Genomic DNA, 16,656 nt, shown 5'->3' with positions numbered 1-16,656 from the left:
ATAGCAAAGAGAAACACTTAAAACTTCATCAATTTGTTGTATATGTATCAGTAAATTTTAATGCAGTGTTTTTAAATGAGAATGATTTAAATAACCGGGTTTGATGGAGAAATGTTTTTACTCGAACTGGCTTTGACGGAGAAATGTTTTTACTCAATGCATCTCAAAATCCAGTAGCAGACTCTGTATTCTGAGCCCGCATAAACAGAAAGCAAAGCAATGGAAAAAGCACTTAAAAGAACTAATTTTAACATTTTTAAAGGATTGAATTAGTCTTCCTCTGTTTATAAAATGTCAGCATTAATGCCTGCATAAATACCTTTCAAACAACAAAAAATCAGCTATAAAAGAAGTTGAAATAAGTATTTAATGCTTTTTCAGCATTTTATTAGAAGATGAAACATTCCCAAGTCATTTATCTCATTAAATTATGAGGTAATACAAAGCAAACTTTATCTAAACTTTAATATTCAGGCAAAAGCAAAGAGAAAACAGAATATTTAGAGGTGCAGTGCAGTCCTAAAGCAATGGCAGGCAGAAACAGCAAAATGAAATGAGTTACTACAAAATGCACAGCCAAGGCTGTGCTAATGGGGGCTCAGTGAGCTGAGCTGACATTTCCCAGGCTTTTTCCAGGCATCATCATCATTCCCCTTTCCTCTAGAGTTTACTTGCTTAATTGAGATGGAGTATCTTAGGCTTACAGCGATTTTCTGGTAAGTAATATCCTTCCAAGCATCCACAAAAGTGCTTGAAAAATCCCTTTTTTTTTTTTTTTTTCCAAGAATATCACACACTACTCGCAGGAGTTTAAAAAATTCATACAACTCCATCCTCCAGATTGAGCAAAGCTGTGCATAACATGAGAAATGCTGAGTTTCAGAGATATTCTGCTAACTAAAAATACCTGTCATGGCACTCTTGCATAATAAGACTCAAGGGCAAAAGAGAGTCTCAGACAGGGTTATTATTATGGACAGTGGACATTCCCAAAGGATCTTCTGCTCCTCAAGGGCAGGGGAAATTTGGGAGGAACAATCCCTGCCAGCAGACAGGGCTGAGAAGATCTTGCTAAACAACAATTTTTATATCCAGTGGCACAGACAGCTTCAATTCCAGCTCTGAATCTGGTCAAACACAACCAAAAAAACATTGCTTTTATTCCATAATATCCCCTCGAGGCTGAAGGATGTCAAATTCTGTTCTTGCAGGGCCAGGCTCCATCACTCAGCCTTTCCCCATAAACTTGTTAACACTGGAGAGGAATTGCTGCCTCTTACCTGATTATGGGCTGTTTGTTTGTGTGCTTTTATGCTGCCATAAAAATACAATTTCTAGATGTCACACAGTCCAGTAGGAAAAAATCCATCGTAAACACTTAACAGCCCGAAACAGCCCCAGCAGCTATTACTTGAAGGGTAATAAAAATTCAGGTGGATGAAACAAGGAGGTTATAGCTTGGCTCTCTAAAACTACACTTTGCAACCTGTCCAAAGTGTATTTAAGGAAAAAAAATAATCTGCCAAGCACCCTCATTCTGGACATATTCAGAGGATATTTTGAGTTGGAAAGGACCCACAAGGTTCAACTCCCAAGTAAGTTATCTGTAAAGGGACTGAACCTACAATCTTGGGGTATAAAATCCCAAATATTTCTACAGCTGCCTGCTGTTTTTAGTGTAATTCTTATATTCAGAGTGAACCTTCCCTGTGACATCCCAGAGATCTTGTGACCTTCACTAATTTAGAGGAATCTCAATGTTCCTCCTTCCAATAATTCCCTCAGAATAAAGAGTTTGTCTGAGTCCAGCTGCACAGCAATCAATGTTTCCCCAATTCCAGCCCCTGTGGTCCTCACAGAAACCCCCTCTGGGCTCTGGCACAGGATGGATTTAATTTTTAATGCAAAAAAATCCTGCTTTTCACCTTGCAGTGGCATCCCTGTTCTCCTGCTTTCTGCGCAGCATCCAAAGGTTGACCCGGACTCGACTCACTGCAGCTTTTTTGTGCAGATGGATGGAACTCTCCCATCAAGGTTGTTTATCCAGTAAATGGATCCCTGAGGAGCTCAAAGGAAAAAAAAAAAAAAATTCTCCTGGGAGCTGATTTCCTCATGTTTTTCTTTTGAGCTGCTGCAAGAACATCCCAGGAAAACGGATGAGTCCTCCACCTAACACACAGCTCTCCTCTCTGGAATGCTCAGTGGAAAAAGAGGCAGCACCATTCCAGCATGAAACCCAGTGCATACCAGTAAGGACCAAAAGATAAATACATTCTTTCCCAACAGCCTCATAAAATCTTAAAAATGTGGGAATATGGAGGATCCCTTCCCTCGGTTCGGTTTGTGTTCTTGATGCTTTTTGAATTTCATGTTTTGTTGTTACTTTAATTACAATGTCCTCTTTATTTTTAAGCTTTTAAGGGAGATACTGATTTTTTTATTAAAAAGAAGTATTTTCCACTTCTTTGTAATGAAAACCTCGAGACTTCTAACCACATCAGCATTCCTCTAATGAAGCCACCTTTATAAAAATCTGTTTTTCTCTGTTCCTGTATAAAGCCAAATACTTCATGATTTTGACAGCTGCAAAGTGTAAAATATTTCAAGGTGAAATGCAAATTAAAAAAAAATCATTGAATAAAAGAAGAGAAAATTAATTACCTTTAAAATAAAATGAAAATATTTTAAAAATTTAACTATTAAGCTTAATGGCAGCTGATGGACCTTCTCCTTGGTATTTTTCCTCTAGGAATTTTGATACCAAGTGCTGCAAGGAGAAAGGCTTCATGTAATTGCTGTGGGATTCAAGATTGCTGCACTCTCATCCTTCTGACTGTTCAACAAGGTAAAGGTAAGGAAAAAAAAAAACCACAATGGAAAATCTTGCTGTGCTAATACTGCTGGAAATTGGTTATCTCAGACTGTCCATGTTGGCAGTTGTGTGCTCATCTCAGGGAATGCAAAAATACCAAAAATAAGAAATGAGTGTTGTCCCCTTGTTCAGTTTTCCAAAGCATAAAGATGTCAGAGGAAAAAAAAATCATAAAAAAAAATAAATCTCAAGAGTCAGAAACATTTGCTGACTTTATAAGGATAAAACCCAGTGTATTTTGTGGATTGTGTTTTAGTCTCTTCCTTCTGTTTATTTAATAAATTTTCTGTTGATTTAATTTACTGAATTCTGATCCTCTGGCAGAACTTCAAGTTTCCCAGGCCTTGAGGAAATCAGCTGTTCCTCAGAGCACAGGAAACTCCCACCTGAGCCCCCTTTGGTCAAACAGTGAAGAATTCAGAGTAATTTTTGGGGTTTTTTGTACCATTTTGAGATCGTTTTGTCCTGGAAAGACAAAATTCCTGCCTGGTGGCTCTGCATTCCCAGGGGCTGAGTGCACTCAGTTGGGCACACACAGTTCCTCCTGGTAGTAATCCCAGCAGTTATAAATGCAGCACTAACATGGCATCTATTAAAAAAAAAAATAAACAGAAAAGTTCTCTCCCTCTGTCTCACTTTTCTTTTCAGATGCTCTGAATGTTTCATTGGACTATGATAAGAAGACAGGATCTGGAAGTAAAAGATGAACCCACTTCATGGAAAGAAATCAAGATTTTTAGTGTGTGTTGCTGTCTGTACCTTCATCTACACCTTCATTTACCTAAAGGTTCCGCTTTATGATGAGTCGAGTGACCAAAAATTCCGTGTCAAAAGAGCAGAGTGCGGCTTTTACCCCGATGAACTTTGCTCGGCTCTTTTTGTGGGGAAACCTGCAGCCTTTAAAATTGGAAACTTTTGTCAGAAGTCCTTCCAGCCCAAAGCACTCGGCTGCATTCAGACTTCCTGCAGCTGCCCCACGCTCCTGGAGACTCTGCATTTCATCACCAAACCGCTGTCGGAGGAAGAAGGAAATTTCTCCTTGGCTTACATTATTACGATTCACAAGGAGCTGGAAATGTTTGTGAGGCTGCTGAGAGCTATTTATATGCCTCAGAATATTTACTGTATCCACATTGATGGGAAGTCACCCAGAGATTATAAAACTGCTGTACAGAACATCGTCAGCTGCTTCGAAAATATTTTTATTTCCTCAAAAACAGAGCATGTTGTTTACGCAGGGTTTTCAAGATTACAAGCTGATATTAATTGCATGAGAGACCTCGTTAACTCCAAGGTCCAGTGGAATTATGTTATAAATCTGTGTGGCCAAGATTTCCCGCTGAAAACAAACAAAGAAATCATCCAGTACATCAAAAGTAAATGGAACGGTAAAAACATCACCCCTGGGATAGTGCAACCCCTCCATGTGAAACACAGGACAGAGATCAGCTACAGGGAGTACGTCCACTCTGGAGTGCCCTACGTGTACCCAGCAAAGATCAGGAAGGCTCGGCCTCCACACAACCTGACCATTTATTTTGGCAGTGCCTATTACGTCCTGACAAGGGCCTTTGTGCAGTTTACACTGAGTGATGCCCGGGCAAAAGCTCTGCTGGAGTGGTCCAGGGACACCTACAGCCCTGATGAGCACTACTGGGTCACCCTCAATCGTTTACCTGGTAAGAATTTGGTGTTTTGTTGGGACTCTGGAACTCTCAGTAAAAATTAAAAAGTCTCCGTTTTACCTTGTTTCTCTAACTAGGAAATGAAAACTCAAACTATAAATATTATAAATAAACAACCAAAACCAAACTCAACTCTGCATTTCCCGTATCTTTCACCCTAACCTCAACCAAAATAAAACAAGCAGAGCTGTGACAACATTTCTGCCACAAATAATCCCGGCAGGGAGGAGAGGCTTGGAGCTCCAGCTCGGAGCTGAACAGCTCTGAATTGAAGAAATCAAGTCATTTCTTCAGCTTTGAAAAGTCCCATCTGGTGGCTGAGAAACAATGCAGGAAATTGCTACTTCAGTGCAGACCAGGAGTTAGAAAAATGCTGGTTAAAAAAATAAGTTTTTTGCTGCATGAAAGCTTTTGCTCTCAAGGAGTAAAAAAAAAAAAAAGCAATAATATTTAGAATGATATCTGTTCTTATGACATAAATAGTTAACGTGTCCAGCAGTGAAAATTTTCCCTGTAATAAGTAGAAAAGAATTTTATCAGAGCCTTTTGTTTTTAAAGATGCTCCAGGAGCTACACCCAATGCAGGCTGGCAAGGAGACCTAAGAGCCATAAAATGGAAAGATCAAGAAGGACTCTCACACAAAGGCTGCAAAGGTAACGTGAATTTTGATCGCAAATTTAAATTTGATTAGCTAATGAGCATTAATTGGTGATTACTTATTATTTAAACCAGCTATTAAGTGTGCCTCGGTGGTCATATATAATTTATTTTGGAAGTGTTAAATAAAACAAGGCACCCTATAAATTACTGCACTATAGCCAATTAAAGAGATTTTGAGATATATGTTATATTAATATATTAGTTACATATTTTATATATTTTGAGATGAGCACAGTATCCATACACTGACAACCTTCTTTCAGCCCTTAATTACCAATGCACTAATTTAATTGACCAGTTCTCAGTGGAGGGATAACAAGGATGTTTGTCAGGTCCTTCCATCAGCATTAGGTTCAATCCCTTCAATTTGAACAGCAATAAAAAAGAACAGAAATACATGGAAAGCATGCAGAAATAATTAAAACCTCTAAGTGTGCAAGGTGTGACTGAGCAGGGAATCCCAGTAGGAAATCAGAACATCTGATGCCCAACTATAGGATTTTATTAAATGGGAAGCAGCTGGAGGTAACAAACACCTATTTCTGCAAAACATAAACCCAAACCCTTATCTTTATAACATTGTACCATCATCCTCCAGCTCCATTTCTGTGCAGAAACCAAAACGCAAAAAACAAAAAAACCCTTTTTTAAAAAAAAAAAACAACTTTGTCGGTTCATCTCCCTGCTGCTGCCACACCTCTCCCATTTATCCCCACAGGTCATTATGTCAGAGACATCTGCATTTACGGCCTGGGAGACCTGCAGTGGATCATTGAGTCCCCCCATCTGTTTGCCAACAAGTTCGAGGCCGGGCAGGACCCGCTGGCGCTGCAGTGCCTGGAGCGGCGGCTGCGGCTCAAGGTGCTGCGCCAGGCTCAGGTGCCCCTGGAGCAGCACTGGCACCTGCAGCAGCGCAGCCACTTCGACATGCAGCTGCACCTCTGAGCCCTGGACACTGTTCAGTTCATGGGCAGCTTTTTCTGGTAGGAAATAGCAGGGAAAACAGCAGGAAAAAAGAGTATTTACAGGTTTCGGTCTGCGCGTCAAGGGGAAAGCACAGTGCTGTACTCGCTGAATAAATGGGTTTTATTTATTCCTGTAGCAGTGGGTTAATTCCCCAAGAGTGGCTGAATCCCTCCTGAAGACAAGGGAGGAAATTCATAATCCATTAGGAATGAATGAGTTAATTCCCCAAGAAAGTCTGAATCTCTGCTGAAGGGGGAAATCCATAATCTATTATGAATTAATGGGTTAATTCCCCAAGAATGACTGAATCTCTGCTGAAGGCAAGGAGGAAAATTCATAATCCATTATGAATTTACTTGTTACTGTAAAAAAAAAAAAGTAAATAATATTGACTTATTATTGACTTGTTTAGTCAATATTCTTCATGTTCACAGCCAAAGCATGGCCAAACTGGCGTGAAAACAGTAAAATGGAAGCAGTGACTGAAGGAAGATAAAATACAGAGAAATTACAAATTAAAGTCACGGCCACTGAACATCTCGTGAAATGTTTTGAATAATGAAGTTGATGCTAAAATTTCAGAGCTTGGACATAAGTGACAAGCAGTTTGTGACACAGCCCACACCACTGGGGGGTGTGGGTTTGTTTTTATTTCCCAGGGCCAGCTGCATCCTTAATTTCATTTTGTAGCGTGGCAACGTCACTGCTGCCCTTCCCAGGCTTCGCTCCAAATAACAGAAGGATCCTGCAGCACATCTTCATCTCCAAGTCTCTGTTCTGAGTCTCTGCAGGAGTTTAGGGTAAGGAGGCAGGGAAAATTTGAGGCCAGGGATTACAGGAAAATTGAGTAAAAAGCAGTTTTTTCAAGTATTTTTCCATCCTAGTTTACCTGACTGAGAGAAGCAAAGAGCCTGCAGCAAGTGCAGCAACACCTGGCAGGGACCAGGACAACTCACTGGATTAAAAACTGCAAATTATATATATAAAAACTTAAATAAATAAACAAAAATAAATTAAAAAAGGAGCAATTTCAATGTTACCTTCAATATGCATCCCTGAGTTTTTACAAGAAAGCTGGCCCCAGATTGAGCCTATTCCCACAAAAAACCAAATGACACAAGAACAGGAGATGAAAGTTCCTTGTTACAAACTTTCTCCCGGGTTACTGGAACTTTGCTCCTCATTTTCCCACACAAGTTTATTGGAAACATTTCTTGCAAATGAACTTTAACCTAAAGAAAGGCCATCTGGTCCCTATTTATTTACAAATAAAGGCTCATGCTCAGTTTCACGGATAATCCAGGACTTATCCTGTGGCCAAATATTGCTGGAGATCCTTTTTTTTTTTTTTATGGAGGGAAATAAAGCTAAAAAATAAAAGTAAAATAAGAGCCAGGCACATGTTCATGCTGAGCTTGTTGAGAGTCTCTCTCCAAACCATTACTGAAGCTAATGGGTCTCTGGCATGGATTAATCATAGCAATATTCATAATTAATTTCTCTCCAGTCCACTGTAGGGCACTGCCACCATTTATTCACTCCGTGATGTCTTTTAAAACGAGAATGAGACATTTCTCATTGCCATCATCCAGGCTCCAGCTTTCACCCCTGGCACCACCAGGCAGAACAATTGTAGTGCATCACTTCCAAATTGAATTAAAATGAAAAATTCAAGAGCCAGGCACTGTCTGTCATGGGCTCCTTTTGCAGAAATTGAACCAGGCAAAAAACCTGCACAAAAAGGCCTCTGAAAATACAATTTTGGTATGGCTTGACCCATTGTCAATCTAGGAATATCTGCAGCATGACCCTCTTTGCTTCAAGGATTTTGTATTTGAAATAAAATTATAGGAAAATCATCATTAAACCATACTCAAGTAGTAAGAAAAACAATGTTCAACTCATTATTGTGATTACATGACCACATCACCTCCTTGAAACACACCTGAATTCTGTGTTATTATGTTAAAAGCTGATCAACCACAACTTTCAGACCTCAGCAAATATTTGTTAATTTTGGTGCCCTAAGAGCAGAAAGTGCCAAAGTGACCCTGGTTCCAGGAGCCACTGCTGCACACAGAACTCTGGATCTGACAGCCACGGGCATTAATTCTGTTTCAAAAAGCTTCATATCTAAATTAAACATGGGGTTAAGTGTTTGATATGGCACAGAGATTAATAGTTAGGGCACTCTTTCAAGTCTGTGTTTAGTTGACTCTGAAAACTAGTCCAAAATAAACTTTGAAGTGATCCAAGAAAGTCCATTTTAAATGTAATCTTGTCCTTCACTTTCAAAGTGACTCCCAGAAGGATTTCCAGCACCAATTCCATCACCTCCATCCTGTCCCCACACCCCTTCTAGTATATTTTACATCCATAGGAACTTCTTAGAGAGTCAGCTTCCAAATTAAAGCATAATTTATTCTGTCAAATAGCAGACACCAAAGACTGCTCGTGCAAGGACCTGCAAGCCAGCTGGAACAAAAATTCCACAATATTTGGGCACACCAAAATGCACAGACCTGCAGAGATCACCACAGACCTGCAATCTCCAACATCCCATCAGATACACAAACAGGGGGCAGAGACAATCCTGCTTGTTCTATTAATTAATAGAACAAGGTGGTTGGAGAATAAAAACCACCTTGCTCCAAAGTGCAAGTTTTAAACTGACAGATTCCATCACAAATAATTCTTCCTGAGGAACAGGAGGCAGCAGAAATCCCAATCTGCAGAGCTGCTGTTACAGAATCCACATCTGGAAGCTGAATTATTTCTCTGCCTGCTGACTGAAATGTGACTGAGTCACATTTTAACATGTGTCAGTGTTGAGAGTTTAAATTTTCCCTTCTTAGTGATCGAAAGTTCAAAAATATGGCTCAAACCAAATCCACTGCTGTGTAAAAATGTCTTACAAGATGCATTTACACTCCTAAGTTGCTCTGTTTCAGACGAAAGCTCTTTTCCAACTCTTTTAAGTCAAAGTAGAAGATACAAAATTTGTCCCCACAATTCATCCACCAAGCCTGCTCTCCAACTTAAACCAGCACTAAAAAATTCTCACTGCTCTTTCAACAAATCTTTGAAACCCAAGGAGTTTTATGTTTTGGCAAGACAGCGCAAAGCATTTACCCTGCAGGCAGTGAGAGACAAATCTCTTTCTCTCAACACTGCTCCAGTGTCTGACTGCTCCTTTGGCTTAAAGTTCCCCCATTAGAATGTCATTCTTTAAGGTGAACCCTTCAAAATGCTATTTAAATTGTGAAGAAAGATCTTGTTTTCAAGGTAAAGCACTTAATGGCCTCACACATTAATTACAGTGGCTAATGGGCCCCACCCATGGCCGTTTCCTCTCCCATTTCTGTGCCTTTCCCCAGTACCAATTCAGTCTAAATATTCCAGTAAAGCAGATAAATACATTTATTTTGCACTACCAGCTCTTTGGGTGAAGTTTCTTTGAGGGAAAAGAAAGAGAACTCTGAGGGAAAGCTTGGTTCCTCTTCCTTGGACTCCATAAACCCCTTCAAACCCAGGACTGTGGAAGTGCTGCCAAGAGAATCCAACGAATGCTCAATCCTCCCTCATCCTGGTGTTCCCCATTTCCCTCAATCAGACAAAACCTGCACACACAGGTTTATATATAAATATAAATAAAAATTTTAAATATATTTATATATAAAAATAAATATATAACTATATAAATATATATACTCCATGTTTTATCCTGGCTTTTCCTAAACACTCCTCTGGTGACCTGCTCACCAATGGGCAAATGGATTTCCCTGTTTCTCCCTGTGTGAGCTGCCACAGCAAAAACTGAGCTCAGAACCGAGCAGTGAGAGCTCTGGATGTTCCCTGGGGAATATTTTCAGCGCATCATTAACACCTTCTCTCTCCAAAGTCCTGTAGGAAATCCCTGCTGCTTACAGGGAGCAGAGTGGGGAGGGAAGAGCTCATGGAGAATATTAAAGAGCTCTCCTGAATCCCAAACTTGTGGGGATGGGAATGGCCCAGAGCTCCAGCACTGACCCTTCCCCACTTTTCCACCCACTGCAAACCTCTGGGATGAGGTGAAAACACAGATTTTGCTGCCTGAGAAGTGAATGCAGAGTCCCAAGGCAAGACAGGATCTCCTTGTCTGAATTTTCCTCGTGTCACTCTCCAAAGTCCCACAGCACACACAGAACGCCAAACACAAACTGGTAACACAAGGCCAGGAAAAGGAAAATGCTGTGCCTCACAAGGGGCTCACAGACTGAATTTTGCTTCAGAATCATTTGTAATTCCTAAAATACAATAATTAGCACCAGCAGAAACACGTATGAGACAGCCCACAACATTCAAACATTCTGCACTTCAAAACTTTTGCATTAACATCATCAGGAGAGGATTTTTGTTCGTTAATACAAGATTCCAGTCTGAGCATATACAATGCTCAATATTTCCTTTTTAATTCTTATTTATCCATTAATTGTCCTCTAAGTCCCATTGCTGCAGAAATGCAGAATGTGCTGCTGATTAGTGCTTTGGACAGAAACAAACTGAGAGACCACAAAGCACAGACTTCCTTCTGCTCCTGTTTAGAAGAGTTCTGCTCCTTCATTCTGAGGGGGAACAGCACCAGAATAACCTCAAAAATCTACCAAATCACTCTTTGACCTTAATTAACCTGTGTGTTCTCTCAGCTGGTCACCACTGTCTTTGTGCATCACAATCCAGCCATGAGAGGATGGGAGACTAAATATTATATCCATTTAATTGTTTCCAGAAGAATCTTTCTGGATATTGTAAAGCATTTCCAGCTGCATGCTAAATACTCATTACTGGAAAAAAAAGCCAGGGAAAAATATGTGGGATTCATTTGGTCTTTATAAGATTATCAGACTGGACAAAACATCTCATTCCTGCATTTGATGCTCTGGTTACACCCATCCATCAACAAAAATTTAGATGCAAAAAAAAAAAACTTCATTAAAAATAAATGAGTTTCTGCCAGAGGAAACAAAGCCATTAGGGCAGAATAAAATGAGCACTGAAAGCAGCAATAAGAGATTAAACCTTACAGTAATCAACAATTTACCAAGATAAAAGTGTTTTCTTCCCAAGTCTTGTTTAATATAAATATATTTGATGTTTTATCCAACAGCAGGGGGTACAGAGAAATTAAATAACTGCCCAAGTGTGGCAACTCTGACCACAAATTTTGCTGATAATGAAAGTAGTGATAAGAAAAAAAGGGTATTTGCTCATTTTATCATTGCCCTGAGCTACAAAAATACCTGTACAATGAGATCAGCAACGTGAAACCAAGTCAGGATTTTCTACAAGAATTCATGGAACTGCTGAGGATTCTACAAAGTTGGCCCAACCCAAAAATATAAAAAAGCAACACCCAATGTCATTTAAAAATACAGGGGTCAAAATATAACCTGAAAATCCAACCAGTTTAACCATAGAACAGATATTGATAAAACACAAGCTATGTGCATTCAGAAAAAAAAATTACCAATCAAACCAAACCCCAAAAACCAAACCAGTCACCCTTTTAAAAACTGAAATTAGTACCAAATATTGGGGGAAAATGGAAATTCTAAAGTAGCTACTGCAAAAGCAAACTCTGAGAGCAAAAATTTTTTTTTTAAATAATTAAATAATTTTTTAATTAATGAAGAAATACTTGAGGCCATCCTAGAACAGAAACTTTTACAAGTTCCATCTCAATTTGCATATTGGGATTAAAAACTCCCTTTTCACAGCAGTGCAAATTACAATTGTATGAACACACACATGGCCCAAGAGCTGGGAAAACTCACCTTGTGACAAACTTCTGCTTTGATTTCCTTCAGGGCACGCTCAGAGAACACACAGCCACAGTTCCTCAGGAAGCAAAACCTTCAGAGAAAAGGCAACAAACAAGAATTTGAAGAAAACCAAGAGATCTGTGCAGAGCTGGCAGATCACAGCCCACCTTTAAAAGTTCTTGCACCTAATCAAACTATCAGCATATTTAAATAGTAATGAATTTATGATTAATTAGTACAATGTAAGAATTGAATGAAAAATACTGAGTATATTAAACCACAACAGATAATTTGGTTTTTTGAGTATCTCCTGGCCAATCCCTCTCTGAAGGAAGAGATTCTTTGCAACCTCCTCTTCTCATCCCTCAGGTGACAAAGAAGTTGCTGCTCTGCCCAAAGCACACTGTGAGTGAATCCCCTGCCCCAGAGCAATAAAATACACACAATCCATCTCCAGGCTGATCCTAACACAGGCACAGGTAAAATGGAGCATCTCTCCCGTGAGGAAAGGCTGAGAGATGCTGGGGACAAATTTCAGGCTAAGAAAACTGAGATAAAGCTAAAAAAATTTGGATTGTTCAGCCTGGAGAGGAGAAGATTTGGGGTGAGCTCAGTGTGGCCTTGAAGGAGCTGCAGGAAACATGGAGGGAGGGTTTGGACAAGGGATGGAGGGACAGGACACAGGGAATGGCTTCAAACTGACACAGAGGAGGTTTGGGTGGGATATTGGGCAGGAATTCTTTACTCTGAGGGTGGTGAGGCCACAGAGAAGCTGTGGCTGCCCCTGGATCCCTGGCAGTGTCCCAGGCCAGGCTGGAGCACCCTGGGACAGTGGGAGGTGTCCCTGCCCATGGCAGGGGTGGCACTGGAGGAGCTTTAAAGTCCCTCCCAACTCAAATCAATCCATGATTCCAACTGCTTGATGTGACCCAAAGGGAGGTCACACCTCATCTCCTGTGCCTCAGCCCCCAAACAACATTTAGTCACTTTTTCCCTGCCAACATTGCCCTCTACTCCTCTATTATACATCCAAATTTATTCAGGAAAAGGTACTTTTATCTTTCCTTTTGAATATAACACGAAAGGACACGAGAAATCTCTTGAACTCTGAAAGTTCAAGCTGGAAATCTCAAAGCCAGAGAGATATTCCCCACCAAGCCCTGGGTGAGCACACTACTCTTGGGGTTGGTTTTCTTTCACCTGAGATTCAGGTGGTTGAGAGTTTTTTGCCCTCTGAGAGGCCCGGAGCCAGACACGAGAATGAAATGGAGTCTTAAAGGTTTTGTTTCTCAAGGTTTCTCGTGTGTTTATTGTTTCTTATCTCACAATTTTCTCTGTGCCCAGCCGAGGTCTGGTCAGCAGCTCAAACACAGGACGACTCCCCCCAGATGGGAGGTCACTGCCTTCTTATACAGAAAATTACATATTTATTATTTACATTTATGTGCCAATCCCTATCACCTGTACTAGAGGGGTCACCTCTACTCTGACCCAATCTCCTTAAACTACTTTGTGCCCCATCACAGCAGGAGGTGGAGGCCAAGGGAGAAGGAGAAGAACCCAGGGCACTGCCCTAAATCCTCCATCTTGTTCCCCATTCACCTCCATTCTAAGAACCTCAAAACTACAAAATTCTCCACCCAGTGATAAACTACACTCCTGTCTGTCACACCTTTGTGACTTGTAATTCTTCTCTCAATGTTGGAAGCTTTTTTCCATGGACTGAAGTCAAAGCCTGTGTCCTCCTGGGCTCTGTGCCAGGGTCTGCTACAACCCCCCCTGGACCAGCCCCACACCCCCTGTCCAGGGTTCAAACTCCCTTCCTCAGGAGTTCTTTCCTCCCATCCAAAGGGATTCCCTGGACTCTGACAATTTCCATTTCCCATCCACTTTTCCCTGCTCTGTGCCCACCTCCCCAGCCCTGACACCCACCTGTGCCTGCCGTTCATCTCCAGCCCCACCACGGGGCAGATGAAGCGAGCGGCCTGCAGGTCATCGTACTTGTCCCCCTTGATGCTCTCCTTGTCCCCTCCCCAGGCTGGGTTATCCACCAGCTGCAGCTCTGTCACGTTCTGCAAGATAAAAACACAAATCACAAACCTGCAGCTTTTTTTCCCTGTGATTTTTGAGCCATGAGAACAAATCCTTTGTATTTTTTTTTTCTGTTGTGTTTGGTTATTTAAACACTTTAATCCACAGTGGGAGCAGAAGCAAATGGAGGTTTTGAATTTTAACATTTTATTTTAACTTCTCATATTAAACTTCTCACATTTTATTTTAACTTCTCACATTAAATACTTCAGTTTACCTTAATGCTCTTGATGTGGGCTGCAGATTCCATGGGGGTTTTGTCAGGGGATTTGTCCAGCAAATACTCAATGATGGCATCTTTGTTGTACAGCCTGGGACATGAAAATTCCAGTGGTTATGTTGGGTTGCCATAATGATTTGGGTTTATAATTTATAGTTTTGTATTTGTAGTTTGTATTAATAATTTTTGTATTTCTATACAAAATCTATTCTAATTTTAAAATACATACATTATGCATATTATAAAATAATCCTAATTATAGTTAATATTAAAATATACAAGATGTTTCAATTATAATATAGTTTGTATCAACATTTTTGTATTCATAATTAATATAATTAACAGTAAATTATACTATAAACAGAGAAATATAATATATAATATATATTAATAAAATATAAAATATTATAAAGTATATTATAAAATATATAATATATTAAAATATTGTATCTTTAGATATATTATTATATATTATACATTATAAAATAAAATTATTTATGATTAATATTAGAACATACAAGATATTTTAATTATTATATATAGTTTGAATTAATAATTTTTGCATTTTTCATTAATATTATAATCAATAATAAATATAAATAATATATCTTAAAATAAATACAGATATCATAAAATATATTACAATATATTTTATATAAAATAAAAGATAATATATTATAATAAATAATATATAATATTTTATATACATTTTATAATATATATTTTTATATTTTATATATTTTATTATATATATGCAAGATAAAATAATATTATCATTAACACTAAAATACACAAGATTTTAAAATTATAATATATAGTTTGTATTAATAATTTCTGTGTATATAATTAATAATTAATATTTATAATTTGCTCCTGAGGTGCCCAGGGCACACCCCCACCTGCCCAGCTCACAGGCCACGATGGGCCGGCGCAGCTTCTCCTGGCTCAGGGCACAGTAGAACCACCTGGCCACCAACTCAGCAACTTTGTCAACCTGCAGGGAGAAAAACATTCATTATTTAAAAATATTTGTGAATTACTGAAGCTGAAATCAGGTCGTACTCGAAGCATTCATCAAATCCCCATGTTTTTACCAAACCTGCTTTGTGCACTCAAATTAATTCATAAAATAACTTCAGAGGAAGGTTTTTTTGGCAAAATTCATGATCAGCTCTCCACCACCTCCCTGGGCAGTTCCAAGCCTTTTCCATGGGGAAATTCCTGCTGGTGTCCACCCTGAGCCTCCCCTGGCCCGGCCTGAGGCCGTTCCCTCTCCTCCTGTCCCTGGAATAAGATCCCAAATCCCTCCCCAGGTTTTCCTCTCCTGGCAGGGACTTGTGCAGAGCCACAAGGTCCCCCCTGAGCCTCCTTTTCTACAGGCTCAGCCCCTTCCCAGCTCCCTCAGCCCCTCCTGGAGCTCCAGACCCTTCCCCAGCTCCCTCAGCCCCTCCTGGGGGGCTCCAGACCCTTCCCCGGCTCCCTCAGCCCCTCCTGGGGCTCCAGACCCTTCCCCGGCTCCCTCAGCCCCTCCTGGGGGGCTCCAGACCCTTCCCCGGCTCCCTCAGCCCCTCCTGGGGGGCTCCAGACCCTTCCCCGGCTCCCTCAGCCCCTCCTGGGGGGCTCCAGACCCTTCCCCGGCTCCCTCAGCCCCTCCTGGGGGGCTCCAGACCCTTCCCCGGCTCCCTCAGCCCCTCCTGGGGCTCCAGACCCTTCCCCAGCTCCCTCAGCCCCTCCTGAGGCTCCGGACCCTTCCCCAGCTCCCTCAGCCCCTCCTGGGAGGCTCCGGACCCTTCCCAGCTCCCTCAGCCCCTCCTGGGGCTCCATTCCCTTCCCCAGCCCCGTTCCCTGCCCCGGATACGCTCCGGCCCCTCCAGGACTCTCTGACCAGGAGGATCCAGAGCTGGACGCAGCACCCAGGGTCTCTCAGCAGTGCCAGCACAGGGGGGGACAGTCGCTGGCCCCGCTGTCGCACCATGGCTGGGACAGGCCGGGTTCCGGCGGCCTTTTGTCTCGCGGGGCTCCCGTCCAGCAGCCGTCACCGCCCCCGGCTCCACGGCCAAGAGCGCCGTGTCCGGCTCGCAGCAGCGCGGAACGGGCCGGGCCTTCCTCCCCCCTCACCCTCCCGCCCATCACGGAGCCCCCTCAGGACCTTCTCGACTTTGCGGGGCCCCTTGACCAGCTCGTGCCGCTTGGGGATGGTGCCGCCATCGCATCCCATGGCGCTTCCGGGTTCTTCTTTCCCCCGCGTATTTCCGGAAACGCCGAGTCACTTCCGGCGCGCTGCGATGGCGGCATTGCTTAGCAACGATCACTCAGTCGCGCTCGCTGTTGCTTAGCAACGGGCGGCTGGGGGCGTGGCC

At 41.4% G+C, this 16,656-nt stretch overlaps 2 protein-coding genes across 3 annotated transcripts in view; one reads left to right on the top strand and one right to left on the bottom strand.

Annotated features, from left to right (window-relative positions):
- RTF2 (replication termination factor 2) overlaps positions 1 to 16,570 on the bottom strand; it is a 25,554-nt gene extending 8,984 nt beyond the window's left edge. Inside the window, exons 1-5 of the mRNA XM_083873208.1 lie at positions 16,446 to 16,570; positions 15,196 to 15,290; positions 14,294 to 14,387; positions 13,918 to 14,057; positions 11,998 to 12,076 (exon numbers count right to left, since the gene is read on the bottom strand). Coding sequence (XP_083729334.1) covers positions 11,998 to 12,076; positions 13,918 to 14,057; positions 14,294 to 14,387; positions 15,196 to 15,290; positions 16,446 to 16,514 — 477 coding nt within the window. The 5' untranslated portion in view covers positions 16,515 to 16,570. The remainder of the gene's footprint in view (positions 1 to 11,997; positions 12,077 to 13,917; positions 14,058 to 14,293; positions 14,388 to 15,195; positions 15,291 to 16,445) is intronic.
- LOC310915906 (beta-1,3-galactosyl-O-glycosyl-glycoprotein beta-1,6-N-acetylglucosaminyltransferase 7-like) lies at positions 343 to 6,600 on the top strand. Of its 2 annotated transcripts, none has more exons than XM_083873111.1 (5): positions 343 to 2,249; positions 2,750 to 2,845; positions 3,521 to 4,551; positions 5,116 to 5,211; positions 5,937 to 6,600. In XM_083873111.1, exons 3-5 carry the CDS (start codon positions 3,576 to 3,578, stop codon positions 6,161 to 6,163), a joined length of 1,299 nt encoding a protein of 432 aa, XP_083729237.1. In that variant the 5' UTR covers positions 343 to 2,249; positions 2,750 to 2,845; positions 3,521 to 3,575; the 3' UTR covers positions 6,164 to 6,600. The 2 variants fall into 2 exon arrangements, with proteins under 2 accessions (XP_083729237.1, XP_083729236.1); XM_083873110.1 differs by having other exon boundaries at positions 346 to 2,249; positions 2,750 to 2,851.
- Positions 16,571 to 16,656: the final 86 nt, after the last annotated feature.

Source organism: Zosterops lateralis, assembly GCF_965231275.1.
Source record: "Zosterops lateralis genome assembly, chromosome: 16".
NCBI lineage: Eukaryota > Metazoa > Chordata > Aves > Passeriformes > Zosteropidae > Zosterops > Zosterops lateralis.
Note: the sequence above shows the minus strand (reverse complement) of the source record. Positions and strands in the feature narration are given on the sequence as shown.

Coding starts and splice junctions, on each gene's coding strand:
- LOC310915906 (XM_083873111.1), top strand. CDS start 3,576: ATGAACCCACTTCATGGAAAGAAATCAAGATTTTTAGTGTGTGTTGCT. Junction 4,552..5,115: donor CACCCTCAATCGTTTACCTG/GTAAGAATTTGG, acceptor TTGTTTTTAAAG/ATGCTCCAGGAGCTACACCC. Junction 5,212..5,936: donor CTCACACAAAGGCTGCAAAG/GTAACGTGAATT, acceptor TTATCCCCACAG/GTCATTATGTCAGAGACATC.